Source organism: Muntiacus reevesi, chromosome 5 (genome assembly GCF_963930625.1).
Source record: "Muntiacus reevesi chromosome 5, mMunRee1.1, whole genome shotgun sequence".
NCBI lineage: Eukaryota > Metazoa > Chordata > Mammalia > Artiodactyla > Cervidae > Muntiacus > Muntiacus reevesi.
In genome coordinates, this window is record NC_089253.1 from 52,434,169 (window position 1) to 52,451,111 (window position 16,943).

The 16,943-nt window shown below is 41.2% G+C and overlaps 1 protein-coding gene across 1 annotated transcript in view; it reads right to left on the reverse strand.

Annotated features, from left to right (window-relative positions):
- The window catches only part of NUCKS1 (nuclear casein kinase and cyclin dependent kinase substrate 1), a 28,871-nt gene extending 13,174 nt beyond the window's left edge, over positions 1-15,697 (reverse strand). The window contains exon 1 of the mRNA XM_065938255.1: positions 15,594-15,697. Within this exon, the coding sequence (XP_065794327.1) occupies positions 15,594-15,610 (17 nt within the window). The 5' untranslated portion in view covers positions 15,611-15,697. The remainder of the gene's footprint in view (positions 1-15,593) is intronic.
- Between the last annotated feature and the right edge of the window lie 1,246 nt (positions 15,698-16,943).

The window sequence follows — 16,943 nt, forward strand, 5'->3', positions numbered from 1 at the left end:
TGGCATTTAGAAGAACCTTAGATGCACTGTAACTAAGGGGAAATTGAACAAATGAATTTAAAGAACTAAGAGAAACATACCAGCAACTACACTTAAACCTAAGCTGAGGACTATTCCTGGTTTGATAGATTAAGACGCTTCCCAGGTTGCTCAGTGGTAAAGAATTCACGTGCTAATGCAGGAGACAGGGGTTCGATCCCTGGGTGGGGAAGATCCCCTGGAGAAGGAAATGGCAACCCACTCCAGTATTCTTGCCTGGTAAATTCCATGGACAGAGGAGCCTAGTGGGCTACAGTCTATGGGGTCGCAGAGAGTCGAACACAATTTAGTGACTAAATAACAACACAACAATAGATTAAGACACCATTTAAAAGCAAAAACAGGGCAGTCAGAATTCAAGTACAGGTGCAACGTCTATATAATATGCAAAAATGAGAGAGTAGGAGTGAATTCTGAACACATGCTTGGGGCTTAGATGTGCAAGAAGGTACAGTCACACTCTTCCAAACTGTGCTGGGTCTCTGTTGTGCACAGGTGTTCCTTGACCTGTGGTAAGTGGGGGCTTCATGTTATGGCGCACAGGCTCTAGGACCTTCGGGCTTTGGTAGTCAAGGCTCATGGGCTCGAGAGCTACAGGCTCAGGAGTTGTGGCCCCCCACGCTTAGTTGCTCTGTGGTATGTGGGATCTTCCCAGATCAGGGATCAAACCTGTGCCTCCTGTGTTGGCAGGCAGGTTTTTTTTTTTTTTTAACCACTGAGCCACCAGGGAAGCCCTATGGACACACTCACTCTTGATTAAAGAGAGAAAAAGGACTCGTAAGAAATTTTGCATTGTTTTTCTTTAGTCTACCAACAATGAATTATCTTCTGACTTTATTGCCTCAATGAGTCAAGATGCAAAACTATAAAATATATTGTAACTATGTTTTAAGAAACTGAATTTATAGATTAAAGATACCATTCCATTAGGAAAGTTAATTTAAAAAACATGACTATTAATTCCACTTACATGAGTTACCTAGTCAAATGCAGAGAGACAAAAAGTGGAATGGTGGTTGCCAGGACTGGGGTACAGGAAGATGGAGAAGTCAATAGTATGTATCATTTCAGTTTTACAAGAGTTCTAGAGACTGAATGCACAAAAATGTGAATGTATTTAACTACTGAACCGTATGTTTAAAATGGTTAAGATGGGGCTTTCTTGGTGGCTTAGTGGTACAGAATTCACCTTTAAATACAGGAGGCAGGAGGCCAGGTTCAATCCCTGATGCAAGAAAATCCTACATGTGGCAGAGCAACTAAGTCTGTGCACCACACTTATTGGGCCCATGAACACGACTACTGAAGCCCATGAGCCCTGGAGCCTGTGATCTACAACCAGAGAAGCCACTGCAGTGAGAAGCCCGAGCAGCCCAACTAGGGAGTAGCTCCAGCTCGCTCCAACTGGAGAAGAGCCCACACAGTAATGAAGATGTGGCACAGCCAAAAGCAAATAAATAAAATTATATAAAAGAATCGGGAAAAAACCAGTTAAGATGGTAAATATGCTACTTTACCACAATTAAAAAAAACTTTTCTTAAAAAAAAAAAAAAAAACTATTGGGGGAGCTAGTAAATATTCATGTTCTAGCAAAATAGTGATTTTTAATGACAGATACCATGAAAAACATTATGAACCCAATGCAAAGATGACCATTTTCTGCATTACTTAGTATCAAGGAAAATGGGACACTGAAGTAGGGGGGAAAAGGATCCAGGAGAGGGAGTTTTAAACTTCAACTTCTAATAATTATGTACAGATTCTGAAATTTCAGGTATAATAATTTTAGGTTATCCATGCTGGTGGAATTGTAGCTAAAATGCAGTACAATTTCCAGGGATAGATAGACATATCCTATGATACTGTATAAAGGCAAATAATCATAATGGAAAAGGATCATTGTTGTTCTTAAATCATTAAGTTGTGTCTCTTTGGAACCCCATGGACTGTAGCCTGCCAGGCTCCTCTGTCCGTGGGGATTCTCCAGGCAAGAATACTGCAGTGGGCAGACATTTTCTTCTCCTCCTTCCTTCTTCATATGAAGAACAACTGAATAAACTGGGATTTTTTTTAACTTGCAAAAGGGAAAATACGTTACATTTGGTGGTCAGATTAAGTATGGGTTCAATATAAAGAACTTTCTAACAGTTTGCTAATGATAGTTACACTTCTCTAGTGTATCCCTAGAAACACTCCTTAGAAAGGAATTATGTAGTGATAAATACAGAATCTGCCAAGAGGAATTCCAGGTTCTGGTTCTAGAACTTCAGGTCAATCACTTACTCTCTGGGCCCCAGTTCCTCAGCGGTTGGAACTGATGACCTAAGTTGCAAGATAGATCTAAAAAGTTGCTCTATAAAATTAAACACAATTATCAAAGTTTAATGAAAAACATGACTTTTTCAAATTCAAGTAGTCAATGATCCTTTTGGGCACCACACATCTTAACACATACTGCGGTACCATTTGTTTTCTTCACTAATTTGAGCTCTTTGAAGGTAACAATTATGTCTTATGTCCACACTGCTGCTACAGAACAGGTAGGCACTCAAATATTTTCTGAACTTTTTGCTCTTAGGGCCAAATTTTAAGAGCTCTGTTAGAAATTTAATTATAGAAAATATTGTAGAAGTTAATCATTCAATCTCCTTAAAGTCTGGAGAAGGCAATGGCAACCCACTCTAGTACTCTTGCCTCGAAGATCCCATAGGAGGAGCCTGGTAGGCTGCAGTCCATTGGGTCACTAAGAGCCGGACATGACTAAGTGACTTCACTTTCACTTTTCACTTTCATGCATCGGAGAAGGAAATGGCAACCCACTCCAGTGTTCTTGCCTAGAGAATAACAGGGATGGGGGAGCCTGGTGGGCTGCCGTCTATGGGGTCACACAGAGTCGGACACGACTGAAGACTGAAGACTTAGCAGCAGCAGCTCCTTAAAGTCTTTTTGGATCTCATTTCTTGCCACTTAACAATCAATACCAGGAGGCATAATTCCACTAGTTTTTTTTTTAAACCACTTGGTCCTGCAGCTTCCTTGCTTAGAATGCTATTTGTATCAGTCTCATTCATATCAGCTACACCATCACCTCTCAACGCCTTTAATCCCTTACTGATACTACATAAACCACTAATGTCTGTCTCCCCTATTAAACGTGAACTTCTTGAGGACAGAGGCTGTCTCCCCTTCACTTAGAACATCGGATTCAAGGAAGGTTTGATGAGTGAATGGATTTGGCCTCCGCAAAGGATTAGGGTGAGAAAGGGCAACAGAAGGGAGGATGTATGTGCCACTTGAGGTTTTAAACTATCAGACTTTCAATCCCACTGTCCTTACTCCAAACTAAAAAACTTTATTTTAGATTTAAGAGATTGGAAAGGGGAATTCCCTAGCAGTTCAGTGCTTAGGACTTGGTATTTTCACTGCAGAGGTCCAGGGTTCAATACTCAGTCAAGGAACTAAGATCTTGCAAGTCACCTGGCACAGCCAAAAAATTATTTAATACGTTTTTCTTAGTTTGGCCATGCTGCATGGCATGTGGGATCTTTCTTAGTTCCCTGATCTAGCCTCCTGCTTTGGCAACGAAGACCACCAGGTCCTTGGACCACCAAGGAAGTCCCATATTTCGTATCAATGTATTTTTTTCTATCCTAGTTTTCAACACAGGAAAACTACAAACATGTTATGATGCCACTGAAAGCATGGAGTCTTAACTGCTGGAGCAACTATCAAATGCCAAAACCAACCCTTCAGTGTAAAATGAACATCAAACACTCAAACTGGGAGGACAACACAAAATTTCAATACAGACACTGTGAAGCAATGATTCTTCAATTAAAACAAATTAAATTAAAAATTTTCAATACAGCATAAAAGTTAAAAACATGGATTTTTAAAATTGGGTTTAAATCCTGTGACTCCCAGTTACTTCCCCTCTTTGAACTTCAGTTTTCTCACCTGTAAGACAGAAATAACACCTGTCTCTCAAGGTTGCTGTGAGTGCCAGGCACACAATTATCCAATAAATAGTAGCCATTATTTCTTGTAAGTACTAACCTGTTCCATCCAAAATACCACTGCAATCTTGAACCCACCTGAATACACAACACTCTTCAACTATTTATCTGAACAGCATGATTAAATCACTCCTCTTAAAAACACTGTGTCTGGTTCTAGTATTATTTAGAAAGATCGTGTTCAAGAGTTTGTTGCTCATTTCACTAAAATGCAATGTCAAAATACCTATTTTAGCATTATTTCCAACTCTATGATAAAGTTTCCAGTTACCATTTAGGCCAGAGAAAGTAGCAATACTAGGTATTTTAAATCCACCATTCAAGTTCGATCAATTTCTATTACTCAAATCAAATGTAGTTCCATTTAAACAAGTCTAAAAATTTACACTAGAAAGCAGAACTGTAATCCAGTAAGGAAAACAAATGTTTAAAATAGAAACTATAGGAACACAAAAACTTCAATTATGCGCCTGTTCTTATTTTAAAAGCTGATATAATCACTATATTTAGATTCTAAAGGTAACTTGGTTACACATGAACCAACTCCTGGATGACCACCAGAGGGCTTTGAGATAAGTCCTCACTTTTGCATTGGTATAAAGTGCAAAAATGAAAGGTAAAGTTGGAAGCTAGACAAAGAACAAGAAAAGATCCGTTTTGGGCACCAAATATGGCTAACTCAAGCAATAGGATTTTTTTCTTCCTCTCTCTTGATCGTCAACTTCCTTCTACTAAATAATGGTGAGTCTACCCCCCCAAACATCTTTACTTTCTTATAGCAGCAACCATCTAAGACCAAGTCAATAATATTTGAATAACATTCTAAAGATCAAGTGAAGTGAAAGTCACTCAGTCGTGCCCAACTCTTTGCGACCCCATTGAATTCTTCAGGCCAGAATACTGAAGAAGGGAATACTGAAGGTTCCCTTCTTCAGGGAATCTTCCAAACCCAGGGGTCAAACCCAGGTCTCCCACATTGCAGGTGGATTTTTTTTTTACCAGCTGAGCTATCAGGGAATGAACAGTATTTCAGAGATGAAAATTACCACACCTTTGAGATGATCTCAACTAACCCTCTTAACCTTACAGATGAGAAAACAATTAAAACCACAAAATTTGATGCTAATCTATAACAAACTTTCACATCAAATTCCAGGTAAGGAAGCAGAACTTTAAAATAGAAACACACATTTAATTGTTGACACCTTAAGCTTTATACTACTTAAAGAGCACAAAATTATTTTCTCAAGGAAAACCAGAAAGAACTTATAAACAACTTATATTGTTTAGCTCATTCAAGCGGACTATCCTTCCATTTGTAACCCTGAAGAAATCACACTGCTCTGGTCAATGCAGGGAAGAAGAAATACCTAATTTTCTAGAATTTAGTTTCTCATTAGGCACTTAAAATGCACTTGAAATCTGAGTTTTGAGAAACCCAAAACAGCTAACATAGCTTTTTTCACTAATCATGTAAGTGGTAAATATCTAGTACAATGCTTTTTAGTCTGTCAGTCACAACCCATTATTGGGTCCTGAAGTCAATTTACTGATGTACGCCAGCGAGTGTGCTCAATCACTTCAGTCGGGTCCAACTCTTTGCGACTCTGTTGACTGTAGCCTACCAGACTCCTGTGTCCATGGGAGTCTCCAGACAAGAATACTAGAGTGGGTCGCCATGCCCTCCCCCAAGGGATTTCCCTGACCCAAGGATCAAACCCACAACTCCTGTGTCTCCTGCATTGTACGCAGGTTCTTTACCCACTGAGCCCCCTGGGAAGCCGCTCAGTTGTGTCTCTTTGCAACCGCATGCAATGCAGCATGCCAGGCCTCCCTGTCCATCACCAACACCTGGAGCTTGCTCAAACTTACGTTCATTGAGTCAGTGATGCCATCCAAGCAACTCATCCTGTTGTCCCCTTCTTCTGCCTTCAGTCTCTCCCAGCATCAGGGTCTTTTCCAATGAGTCAGTTCTTCACATCAGGTGGCCAAAGTATTGGAGCTTCAGCATCAGTCCTTCCAATGAACATTCAGGACTGATTTCCTTTAAGATTGACTAGTTGGATCTCCTTGCAGTCCAAGGGACTCTCAAGAGTCTTCTCCAACACCACAATTCAAAAGCATCAATTCTTTGGTGCTCAGCTTTCTTTATGGTCCAACTCTCACATCCACACATGACTACCAGAAAAACCATAGCTTTCACTAGACAGACCTTTGTTGGCAAAGTAATGACTCTGCTTTTTAATATGCTATCTAGGCTTGTCATAGCTTTTCTCCCAAGGAACAAATGTCTTAATTTCATGGCTGCAGTCACCATCTGCAGTGATTTTGGAGCCCACGAAAATAAAGTCTGTCACTGTTTCCATTGTTTCCCCATCTATTTGCCATGAACTGACGGGACCAGATGCCATGATCTTAGCTTTCTGAATGTTGAGCTTTAAGCCAACTTTTTCATTCTTCTCTTTCACTTTCATCAAGAGGCTCTTTAGTTCCTCTTCACTTTCTGCCATCAGGGTGGTGTCATCTGCATATCTGAGATTATTGCTATTTCTCCCAACAATCTTGATTCCAGCTTGTGCTTCATCCAGTCCGGCACTTCGCATGATGTATTCTGCATGCAAGTTACATAAGCAGGGTGACAATATACAGCCTTGACGTACTCCTTTTCCTATTTGGAACCAGTCCCTTGTTCCAAATGGAAGCCCTTACTGATGTGTAACTAGCATTTTATTTTTTTTGCCACACAGGTGGGGGATCTTAGTTCCCCCCACCAGGGGGTGAGACTACTGGACCACCAGGGAATTCCCTGTAACTAGATCTTTAAAAGAAAAAGCAGCAAATAGAAAATATCAGAGAAAATTGTACCTAAATAACTGGCAAGTGCCTGAAGCTTGTTTCTATGTTTGTATTCTTACATGTAACAAAATTGCAATGTCAAACCTATTTCTTACAGGAACCTCATCAAAAATGTTTTGAGAGCCACTGCTTTAGAATATACCGATTTCCAAAGTAGTTTCACTTTTACAAGAAACAGTTATAATCCGCGGCAACAAAAGTTAACATTTCTTCCTACTTTAATTGGTCTTTTCAAGAACATCACTTTTTTAAGCTTAAGCACTCATAAAGCCTATCCAAGGTTAGTGGCCTGTGGGGGTCAGGGGGAAGAGTGATATACCACCAGGTACTAGAACTACTGGACCTGGGAGCTAACCCAATCTTACCCAAAACACGTTATCCTATTAACAGAATTACTGTAAGGGCTTGACGAAGGACCTTTCATGATCTTCCAAGGCTACTAATTCTAAGAAAACTCCATAATGGAAGTTTCCAGTGTGGTGAGATCTGCCTCTAGGGTCCACTCACTAATTGTCTTGTCTAGCTCCTGGTATTACCATGGTCTAAATCTAAACTTTCTTTCACAGGGCAGCCCTTAAAATTGATGTGACAGTTTCCACTCTTTCCTTCAAGGCTAAATATGAAAGTTTCTGCTTATCAACAATCACTATCTACTCTCCCCTTAAAACTTAGGACATGTGCCTCTATTTTTCTAACTCTCAGGATTATTCATGTGCCAAATTTTCTCAGGATGTGAGAAAATTAGTTCATAGAAGCTGAGATACGTAAATTCAATTCAGGATAATTTCTCACAATTGCTTATCTTTGAACTTCATGTTCCTTTTGGCTAAGAAATGTTGCTTTAACTGTATCTTATATCTTTCTGCTTTTTACAATTAAATAGAATTCAAAACCAGTCACAAGATACAAGAAAGCAAAAATTTTTAAATAAAAATTAAAAAAAAATAAAAAAATCAAGAATGTTACAGAAAGAGTTCTCAGTTCTTCAAATGGGAAAAGTAAATTTCTAACTTCTGCACGAGAATAAAGGCATTCTGAATGATGAGCCAAATATATATTATATAGTTATTATAATTCCCTCCTAAACCTTTTATCAACTTGCTAGTATTTCAGTCCAGGTGAATAAATATAAACTGTTATATGGCATTCCTTACTCCCAAAATATATTCAGTTCCTCCATATAGGAAAACATTTCCCAACATAATTCAGTGCAAAAACTATGCAATTAGGAAGAGTAAACCTCAAGCAGGTGAGACTAAAGGGGTCTCAGATGAGCACATTACCAAGTAGAGTCCTGTCTGCAGCAAAGTCTTGGAAACTTCACTGGACTCTTCCAGTTGTCTTCACACAACTATCAGGGACAAATATGTAGCCTAAGAAAGTCAGATTTACTGACTCATTACAATAAAGATGATAGAACACCAGAAGTGTGGAGCATCTAACCAAACAGGAAAACTGAAAAGGATTTGGGGTACAATTTAGGTGAAATTTAAATGAATCAGTGTCTTGATGGGCTCAAAGCACAGTCGGACAGTGTGAAAAGGGGTCTTCATCAGGTTTAGACTGTGAAGTGGACCTTGGGTCCTATTTCTTGGCAAAGAAGTTAAGGTAGATGTGAATTTTGTGCCCAGGAAGCCCTTATTTGAGGCTCTAAAATTGTAAATCACGGACAGTTCTCTGCATCAAAAGGACAGCTTTTCCTGACAAAAGTGTGATGTTTCACTCTAAATGATGCAATATCAAACAGCAGAGTTTGACAGTCTGATTTTAGAGAACTCAGTGGGAAAGCAGTAGTCAAAATATTATTATAAATTGTTTGCATTTATTCATCGTTATAAATTATTATAAATCTTTCTAGTTGTAGCTTCTGTGGAAGATAGTCTGTTGTCCCAGCCCAATGAATAGCTGGTTGGATTTTTACTTCTCAGTGGAGCTAAGTTTTAGTTTCTTTCTTTTTTTATTTTTTTAGTTTCTTAAGAAATTCACTTTCTGGGTCATTTTATCTTGAGAGATGAAATCTTCCTGAAGATCATCTTGCTTTGCAGGTAACTGTACAGGTGCACAGTTCAAAAGAAAATAAGAAACACCTGAAAATAGAGCCAGTTGAAACACTCTGGCAACCTAAAGTTTTTCAAACACCTCTTGACTATTTAGATACTAGTTACTTTAAAATATGGCAATACAATTCTGTAACAATCAGTTCCACTTCCTAGAACTTAGACAGTAATACATTTTTTGAGACAAAACAAAGGGATGCCCCAGTTTGATCAAGTTGTCATGTGCTAGATCAAATGTTTTCTCTTACTGTCTACAACACTGCAGTCTCTTATTTCTAGACTCAACAATCCAAGAAGCCACTTCTTCATAATCCAGAGTGATATGTTTATTTCTCTTTGCAGCTAAGAATTTAAAAAGGCAAACAGAAGTAATACTTCACAGGATATTCAACAACTTCATTAAGTTCAAGTGAGTCAAGTTTGCAAACTCTATGTAACTGTGTATCATTAACTCTCAACTCCAGAGAGGCTCCATTCACATGGACTGTAACGTGAATGTTAACTGGGTTGGTATCCCAGAGTTACACAGAATGGTGGCCTTGTTTTTTATCTCTCTGGGGAAAACAGACCAAAAACATAAATAAAACCAATCTCCCTTTCTTTATTCCAAATTACTTCTCCTTACTAATGAGTTGTATTGCTAAATGATTTCAATCACTAAAACTCAACCACTTAATTTCTAACTTTTGTCAAGTTAAATCAACTCCAATTTATTAATCTTAATTTCCTACTAATTGCAGCATACTAATTAATGAGTTTTACAATTGGTGCTGAACCTTTTCAAATGGTCTTTCTCCTTTGGTTGTTTAATAATATGATGAAATCAGTGAAAGAGTCTACATTTTGTTTCTGGGACATATTGTACTTGATATTTTTAATACATACTAGATTCAGCTATGTTTGGCATTCTTGCATCTATGTGTATACGTAAAATGAGCCCATTAATTTCCTGTGGTGTCCTTTAGGTGGTTTTGGAATCCACTTACGAACGGTGTTCACTTAAAGCAATGCTATTTTCTTCCCACAAAAGCCTCATACTACTTCAGTGCGTTTTCCTCTACATTCAAGTGTCCTAACCCTTCAATGAACCTCTTTGCTTATTCTCTTCCCCCGAAACTCTCCTTTCCTCCATTCACACCCCTCCGCAGCTCACTTTAAAGCTGGTCTTGTCCACCAAAGTCCTGCTGTAAACCATAAACCCCCCCAAAGATGGCAAAGTGTGCTACTACCATGTTGTGAGTAATACCCCGAGGCAGTGACTCACAGAAAAGGTCACACTGGCTTTGGATTGGCCACAGTTTCTATTTGAATTCCTGCTTCCTCTTAGTGGTTAGGTCAACTGGGCCAATTATGTAATTACCTAAGTTTCAGCTATCTCACATACAAAATAGGGATAATATACATACTTTGCTTAAAGAGTTGTTTCAAGATTTTGAAAAATGCGTAAAGCACCCTGCAGAACTGGCACAAAGTGTTTCTCAGTAATAGCTCTATTGAGTTTTGAGTGATTTTACTTTTTCTAAAATTAAAAGGTTGAGAAAGGGACTGCACTGTTAAAACGTCCATTCTCTCATCTATGATTTGGAAATTCAAAAAGTTCTGAAAACCAAGTTTTTTCATAATCTATATGGTGGTAAACATATGAGGGGCAAATGAGAGGATTTTTAGAATTTTAGTGTGAAAATTCCTAGGTTTTACCAGAGATTAATGTGTTTCATTATAGAGGCACTACCCCCGACTGGTGATGGTACATTATATATACAGTATAGGAACCCTGTTACTTCTTTTTTAAAAAATCTTGTTACCTGCTTAAAATTTTTGAAAATACTGAACTCTCAAACACATATAGTCCCCCAAAGGTTTCAAACTAAGGATTGTGGACCTTTTTGTAATATATTCGGTGTGTAATCAAATACAATAAATACAAATCTGGAAGAGACTTAAATAAGTAAGATTCATGCAGCCTAAATCCACCTTTACTATTATTTCTACACCTTAGCTCCTTGACTTCAAAGTTACCACTTCAAACAGATGGTACTGGACTAAGCTGAATTTCTTTCTAGTTGTTCTTTTAAAAAATGCTTTTAATTAAAACTTATCTCTGAAAGTTAAAGATTGAGTTGGAAAAAAACATAGATCGCTATTTAAAACATTTTGGCCATATATTTCCCCTCAACTATTTTCTATATAAATCTTAACTACTGGTGCATACAGAATGCACTCACCATTAGAGATGACTAAATAAAGAGCATTTGCCCATCTTCATGCCAAACACTAGGAAGGAAAGAGTGGTACCACAGAATGAATGCCAGCATTGTACTCAGAAAATCTCAGTTCAAATACTGGCTCTGTTTGATAGCTTTGTGACACTGAGTAACATACTATTGAAACTTATTTTGTCATCTATTATTTGGAATTTTTAAAAATGTTCTATTACAGGGTGATAAGGATGACACAAGATAAAGTGAAATCCTCGAGTGGAGTACCTGATTCTGTATTTATACTTAGCAAATGTTTATTTACATTTAAGTTTCTTTACATTTAGAGAAATGTAATTTCTCTAAAATCAAACTTAAAACACTTTTTTTTTTGGCTGTGTCACATAGACAGCTTGCAGGAGGATCTTAAGTTCCCCAAACAGGGATCAAACCTGGGCCATCGCAGTTAAAGTACCAAAAGTCCTAAGCACTAGACCGCCAGGGAATTCTCAACGTTGTCTTGTTATAGTTTTCACATTACATATATACATGTTGGCAAATGTTGAGTATTTAAGTGTTGTTACAAAATTAACTCCTCCATTATTCAGGCTTTGCAAGTTATGTAAGGTATTTTGGAAGGTAAAATCTAGGAAGAGTTTGTCTTTTTAGAGGAAAGTGACATGTAAGTAACAATGTAGATTCAAGGTTAATAAAAATCACACTTCTTTCACATGCACACACACACACCCCCTCACTGGACATAAAGAATAAGATGAGATACAAGGAACCAGGCTCATCTAAAACCACATTTATTAGTATATGACCCTTAGTGTCTACTTGTGGGCTTTCCAGGTGACGCTAGTGGTAAAGAACCGGCTCAACAATGCAGGAGGAGACGTTAGAGATGCGGGTTTGATCCCTGGGTAGGGAAGATCCCCTGGAGAAGGGAATGGCTGCCCACTCCTGTATTCTTGCCTGGAGAATCCCTTGGCCAGAGGAGCTTGGCCGGCTACAGTCACAGTTGACTTAGCACTGCGTATACTTGGTATCAAAATCCAAACTATCTAAAATTTTCAGGTTTCTAAGTTTAACAGGCCCTTTTTTCCTGTTTTCCCTTTAACAGGCCGTTTTGAAACTAATTTCCCGGTAAGAGTGAGTGTCTTTAAAAAAAAAAAAAAAGAAATCCAGACACATTCCAAACAAAATTCTCTTTGAAAATAAAGCAATTTAAAATCTTGGGAAAGCTGTTAATTCTCAACAAAACTATAAACAAGACCAAAAGTATTTTTATCAATCTGTAAGAGCCTGAACTTTCAATGTTAAAGGTTCTTTGCAATCTCAAGTACTAAACAAAAAGAGGCAGGATATCAAGTACTTACAAGATGGAGAGAGAAGAAATAGATTAATCTGAGTGACTTGGGAGTATTTTCAATAAGAGAGGATCTCTGGAGAATACACCAAGCTGAATTTCAAAAAACCCACTTCCTAGTCTGGGCAAGTCAGTAAATCTCTGAGCTTTCTTTTTCATCTTTTACAAGTAGTAGCATTTTTAGTCTCTACCCCAAAGGATAAGAGTCATAAAAACAAAAGTTGAAAGTGTCATACAGTCAAGTAACATCAATACTTATCTGGTAGAAGGTAGAGCATTTATGTGGGAAGGGGGAGGATGAGGGTAAGCAGGGCTGGAAATTAAGAAATCCAGGTTCCAGGCCCAATATTGGCATGTATTAGCGGGTTACGCAAGGCACTTCATTTGTCCAGGTCCCCACATAAAGTCACTTGCAAGATGAATGTGCCTAAATTTCTTTCTGGCTCTAAGACTGTAATTTTATGATATAAATTTGAACCCAAGGCCTAAAATATTTGAGCTCTCATTTATATGTGAGTCCTATACTATAAAAGGTGAAGAGAGAGCAATATAGCCTGAACAAAACTACTTAGATATGTGTTGCGCACACATCTATGGAAAACCCTGCCATAGCTGATCAATTCCACTCATTTGGAAACTGGTGTCAAGCAGCCATTAGTACATTTCTAAATCTTCTTTAAAATGCTTAGGTTAACATTAATATAGGCATAGCAAAAACGTAAACCAGAAAACCCTCAAAATTATATACAGGCCTAAGGACAGAAACATACCCCAAAAGAAGCTGCATAGACACTTATCCAACACGTGCTTTTTTTTGTTTTTTGTTTGTTTTTAAACGAGGTTGATGATTCTGATACTGGGTCAACATCTGTAATTTTTGGTTACATTTCTTCAAGTACACAGATTCAATTACACCTTGAAATAAAAGCACTTCCCTAAGACAGAACTTTTTTTATTGCAAATTTAACAAACCACCAAACTCAAGTTTAATTATTTCTGCTTTATTATTGATCAAGAGTATGTAAAAGACTTAAAAAACAGTTACAAAGAGACTTCATCACTAAATATATAATCAGAAACCAAGTTGCTTGAAATTAATAATTTGAAAGAGACTCAAAGTCTACAATGTATTTAACTTCATTCTTCAACTAGGGGCAAATAAACACTTAAAAAAATTACTTTTAACATACTAAGAAAAAAGTTGTGCACAAATCCCAATGCCTACAAAAAAACGCATTAGAACGTGCTTAATGTATTTATTCCCCCTGGTGATATTAAAAAAATCCAAGTTTTCAAGAGATAAAAGATGTTCCTGCCCCAACATATAAATCTGGGGGCACAAACTCAGGCAGAGGAGTAAAGTTACAACAATGAAAAGTCATCAAAACCTAGTGACCTGCGGTTACATTTTCATCACGCAGTAATTTACTGCCAGAAGACAGAAGATCCAATCCAGGTGAAACAAATCTTTATTATGATAATTGTCCTGTTTGTTCTGATCCTAAATACTCTACGAAAATTGACCCGATACAACGGTCAATTATTATGCAAAAAAGTATGCATACTATAATTTGAACTATCGATTCAGACTCCGTGCCAAAATGCAGGCAGAACTCCTCCGGGTGGCGATGGTAAGGTATCAGAGATGCGGGTTGAAATTAAGCAGAAAGGCTGTCAGGTAGTTAGTGAGCACTCTCCTCACGCCCACCCAGAGCGCAGGAGTATGTAGCCCCAGACCACCTTCAATTGGGAGTGGACAGTCTAGTCTGGAGACAGAACGGTGTGCAACATTTAGAAACCCTTTCCGGGGTTCCAAACCTCCCTTTACAGCTCTAGGTCAAAATACTTCCGTTTCTCACAAAACTTGGAATGGAGAAGGGGGAAGACACTTAAAATACCTAAAGACGAAACCGATTTATCCAGAAAACGCCACGCCAAGCAGTCAATCCTTACATTGAAAGCCTCAAGGACATTATGTTAAAAATAACATTTATTAGCAACAGCGCTCCTTCTTAAGGCCGCAACAGATTGGATTAAGCCACACCCCTCCATAAATGGCACATTCCATACAATAGCCAGGAGGACGACAGAGGGCGATTCCAACGGGCGCTGGGGAACGGCAAACTTGTTGACAGTCTCAGAAGGAAGTCCAACGATTGCCCGACCCTAACCCGTTTATTATTAAAGTTATTCGGGGGGTAAAAAGAAGATTACAAACACACCCGAGACGTGTTCGGCCACGTGATAAGAGCCGGGTAGCGGGAAGGACGAGCACTTGGGATTTGGGCCGTGCAAGTTGACCCGCACCTCCCTCAGCAGGGACGCTTCCCCGAGGAAGGGCATTTCTAGACGGGGGCCGGGAGCGAACTCAGGACGGGAGGAGCGGCGTGTCACCCCGCTCAGAAACCCTCAGGAGGGGCAGAGGCCGCGGTGCGCGCCAGGGCCCAGCCCCGAACTCTTCCTCTGGCCGGAGGGGAAAAGAACGCGTCCCGCCCACGCCCGGCCCGATCCGGGAGGCGGGGCCCTGCTGAGACCCCGGAGGACGGAGGCGGGGCCCGCAGTAGCGCGGCCCCTCCCGCCCGGCAGGGAGAACCCCCGTCCGCCAGAGAGCAGGCAGCCTCCCCCCACCCCGACGCGGGCCGCGCGGGGCAAGCGCTCCACGGCGTCTCTGCCCCCACCCCCATCCCCGCCCCAAGCCCGCGGGGCCGTCCCCGAGTAGGTGGGGCCTGCGCGGGGGCGCCGACTTCACACCCCTCCCCCTCCGGCCCGGCCCAGTGCGGCGAGTGGGGGAGGTGGCAACGCGGCCCCGGGTCCTGCAGCGGCGCGGGGCGGGGAGGAGCCCGCGCTCGGGCGCGCGGCCGCCGCCCCCGCGCAGCCCCGCGCGCCAGCCAGGCCCCCCGCGCTCAGGGGCGCGCGCGGGGCCCGAAACGGAGGAGGCCACGCGCGGCGCGGAGAGGGCCGGCGCTGCGCCTCGGCACCCCTCCCCCCCCCACCCCGCTCCCTCACCAGTCACCCAGCCCCCTCCAGCCCGTTCCAGGCCTCGGACTCCGCACTGACCTGACAGGCCGAGACATGTTCGCTGTCGAAACAGGACCGAGTCGAGGAGCCAAAGACCAGGACCCCCCCCACCCCGCGCGCTCGGCGCCCCACCCCCCCCAACTTCGGCCGAGGAGGCCGCTGCCGCCGAGCCCCGAGCTGCTGCTTCTCAGACTCCGCCGCTCCCTGGTTCAGGGCCCCTTAATCAGACGAGCCCCCCGCTCCCCAGTCTCTTCAAAATGGATGAATCAAACCAGCCGAAAATGCGCCAAAGCCGCCGGACTACCGAACCCACTAGGGCCTGTGGACTCCGCCCCAGCACGACCGGTCATTGGCAGCTCCTGCCAGATGCGCGGAGCTCATTGGTCAGTTTGAATCATCACGTCCCTCCACGCCCCGCCCCGCCCGCGGAGAGGCCCCACCTCCTCCGTGAGGTCCTGTTTGTCAAGATTCTCTGAGAGCGCACGGCCGCAAAACAAAAATGGTCGCTGCTCGTCCCGCCCCCTGGTTGCCACTCCGGAGTTGCAGATTCGTCTTGGGTCGCGCCTTAGGACGACTGAGAAAAAAGATTTATGAACGGCTCAGTGTTATTTAATGTTAGCTTAATGAAACATCATTTCGCCTGTCTTGGTCATCTATAAACTCCACTGACAGCAATACCTGTGGGCTAGGCAGCTGATTCGTCAGCAAGGGGCTGCTTCTGAATTGGAGGGAAACTTAATAGCTTCAAAATTTTTGACCTTAAACCCAGAAACCCCTTCGCCTTGCTTCACCGTTAGACCACAGGAGCCCAGCAACTGCTGGAGCAGGGAGGCAGGCTCTCAGTCAAGGAATAACTTCACCACCAAGTTCCATTCTCCATCTAGGACCTTGAGATCACTTCAGTGTCATTAACGTCCCAGTCGTGGACCTTAGGGGCCTAAAAATTAGGAGCAAAAGCGCTGGGCCAGAAGGTGTTTCTGTTTGAACCTCAGGCCCACCACTTAATAGGTGTATAGCTTTACCGCTCTGTGCCTCAGTTTTCTCATGTGTAAAATGGGCAACAGTAGTGCTGAATTCATAGAATTCTTAGGGTTAAATGAGTTGATATATTAAAAGGCTTTAGGACAGTTTCTGGAATAGTAAGCGGAATGTAAGTATCTGTTATTAGTAAATTCATATTCCTAATTCCTTGGTGGGGGAGGGGCTGGTTCAAGACTCAAGTCAAATAACGGAGGGTAACTCAGATCGTTGCATTTAAATCTGTGAACATTTGTTGGACGCATAGAACCCTCAGAAGTAGAGCTCAGGATCACTATGGGAAAGGCCAAGGTTTACCTGACCATTGTAAAACAGACTTCAATCCCTGTCACAGGCAGCCTGTTAATAACC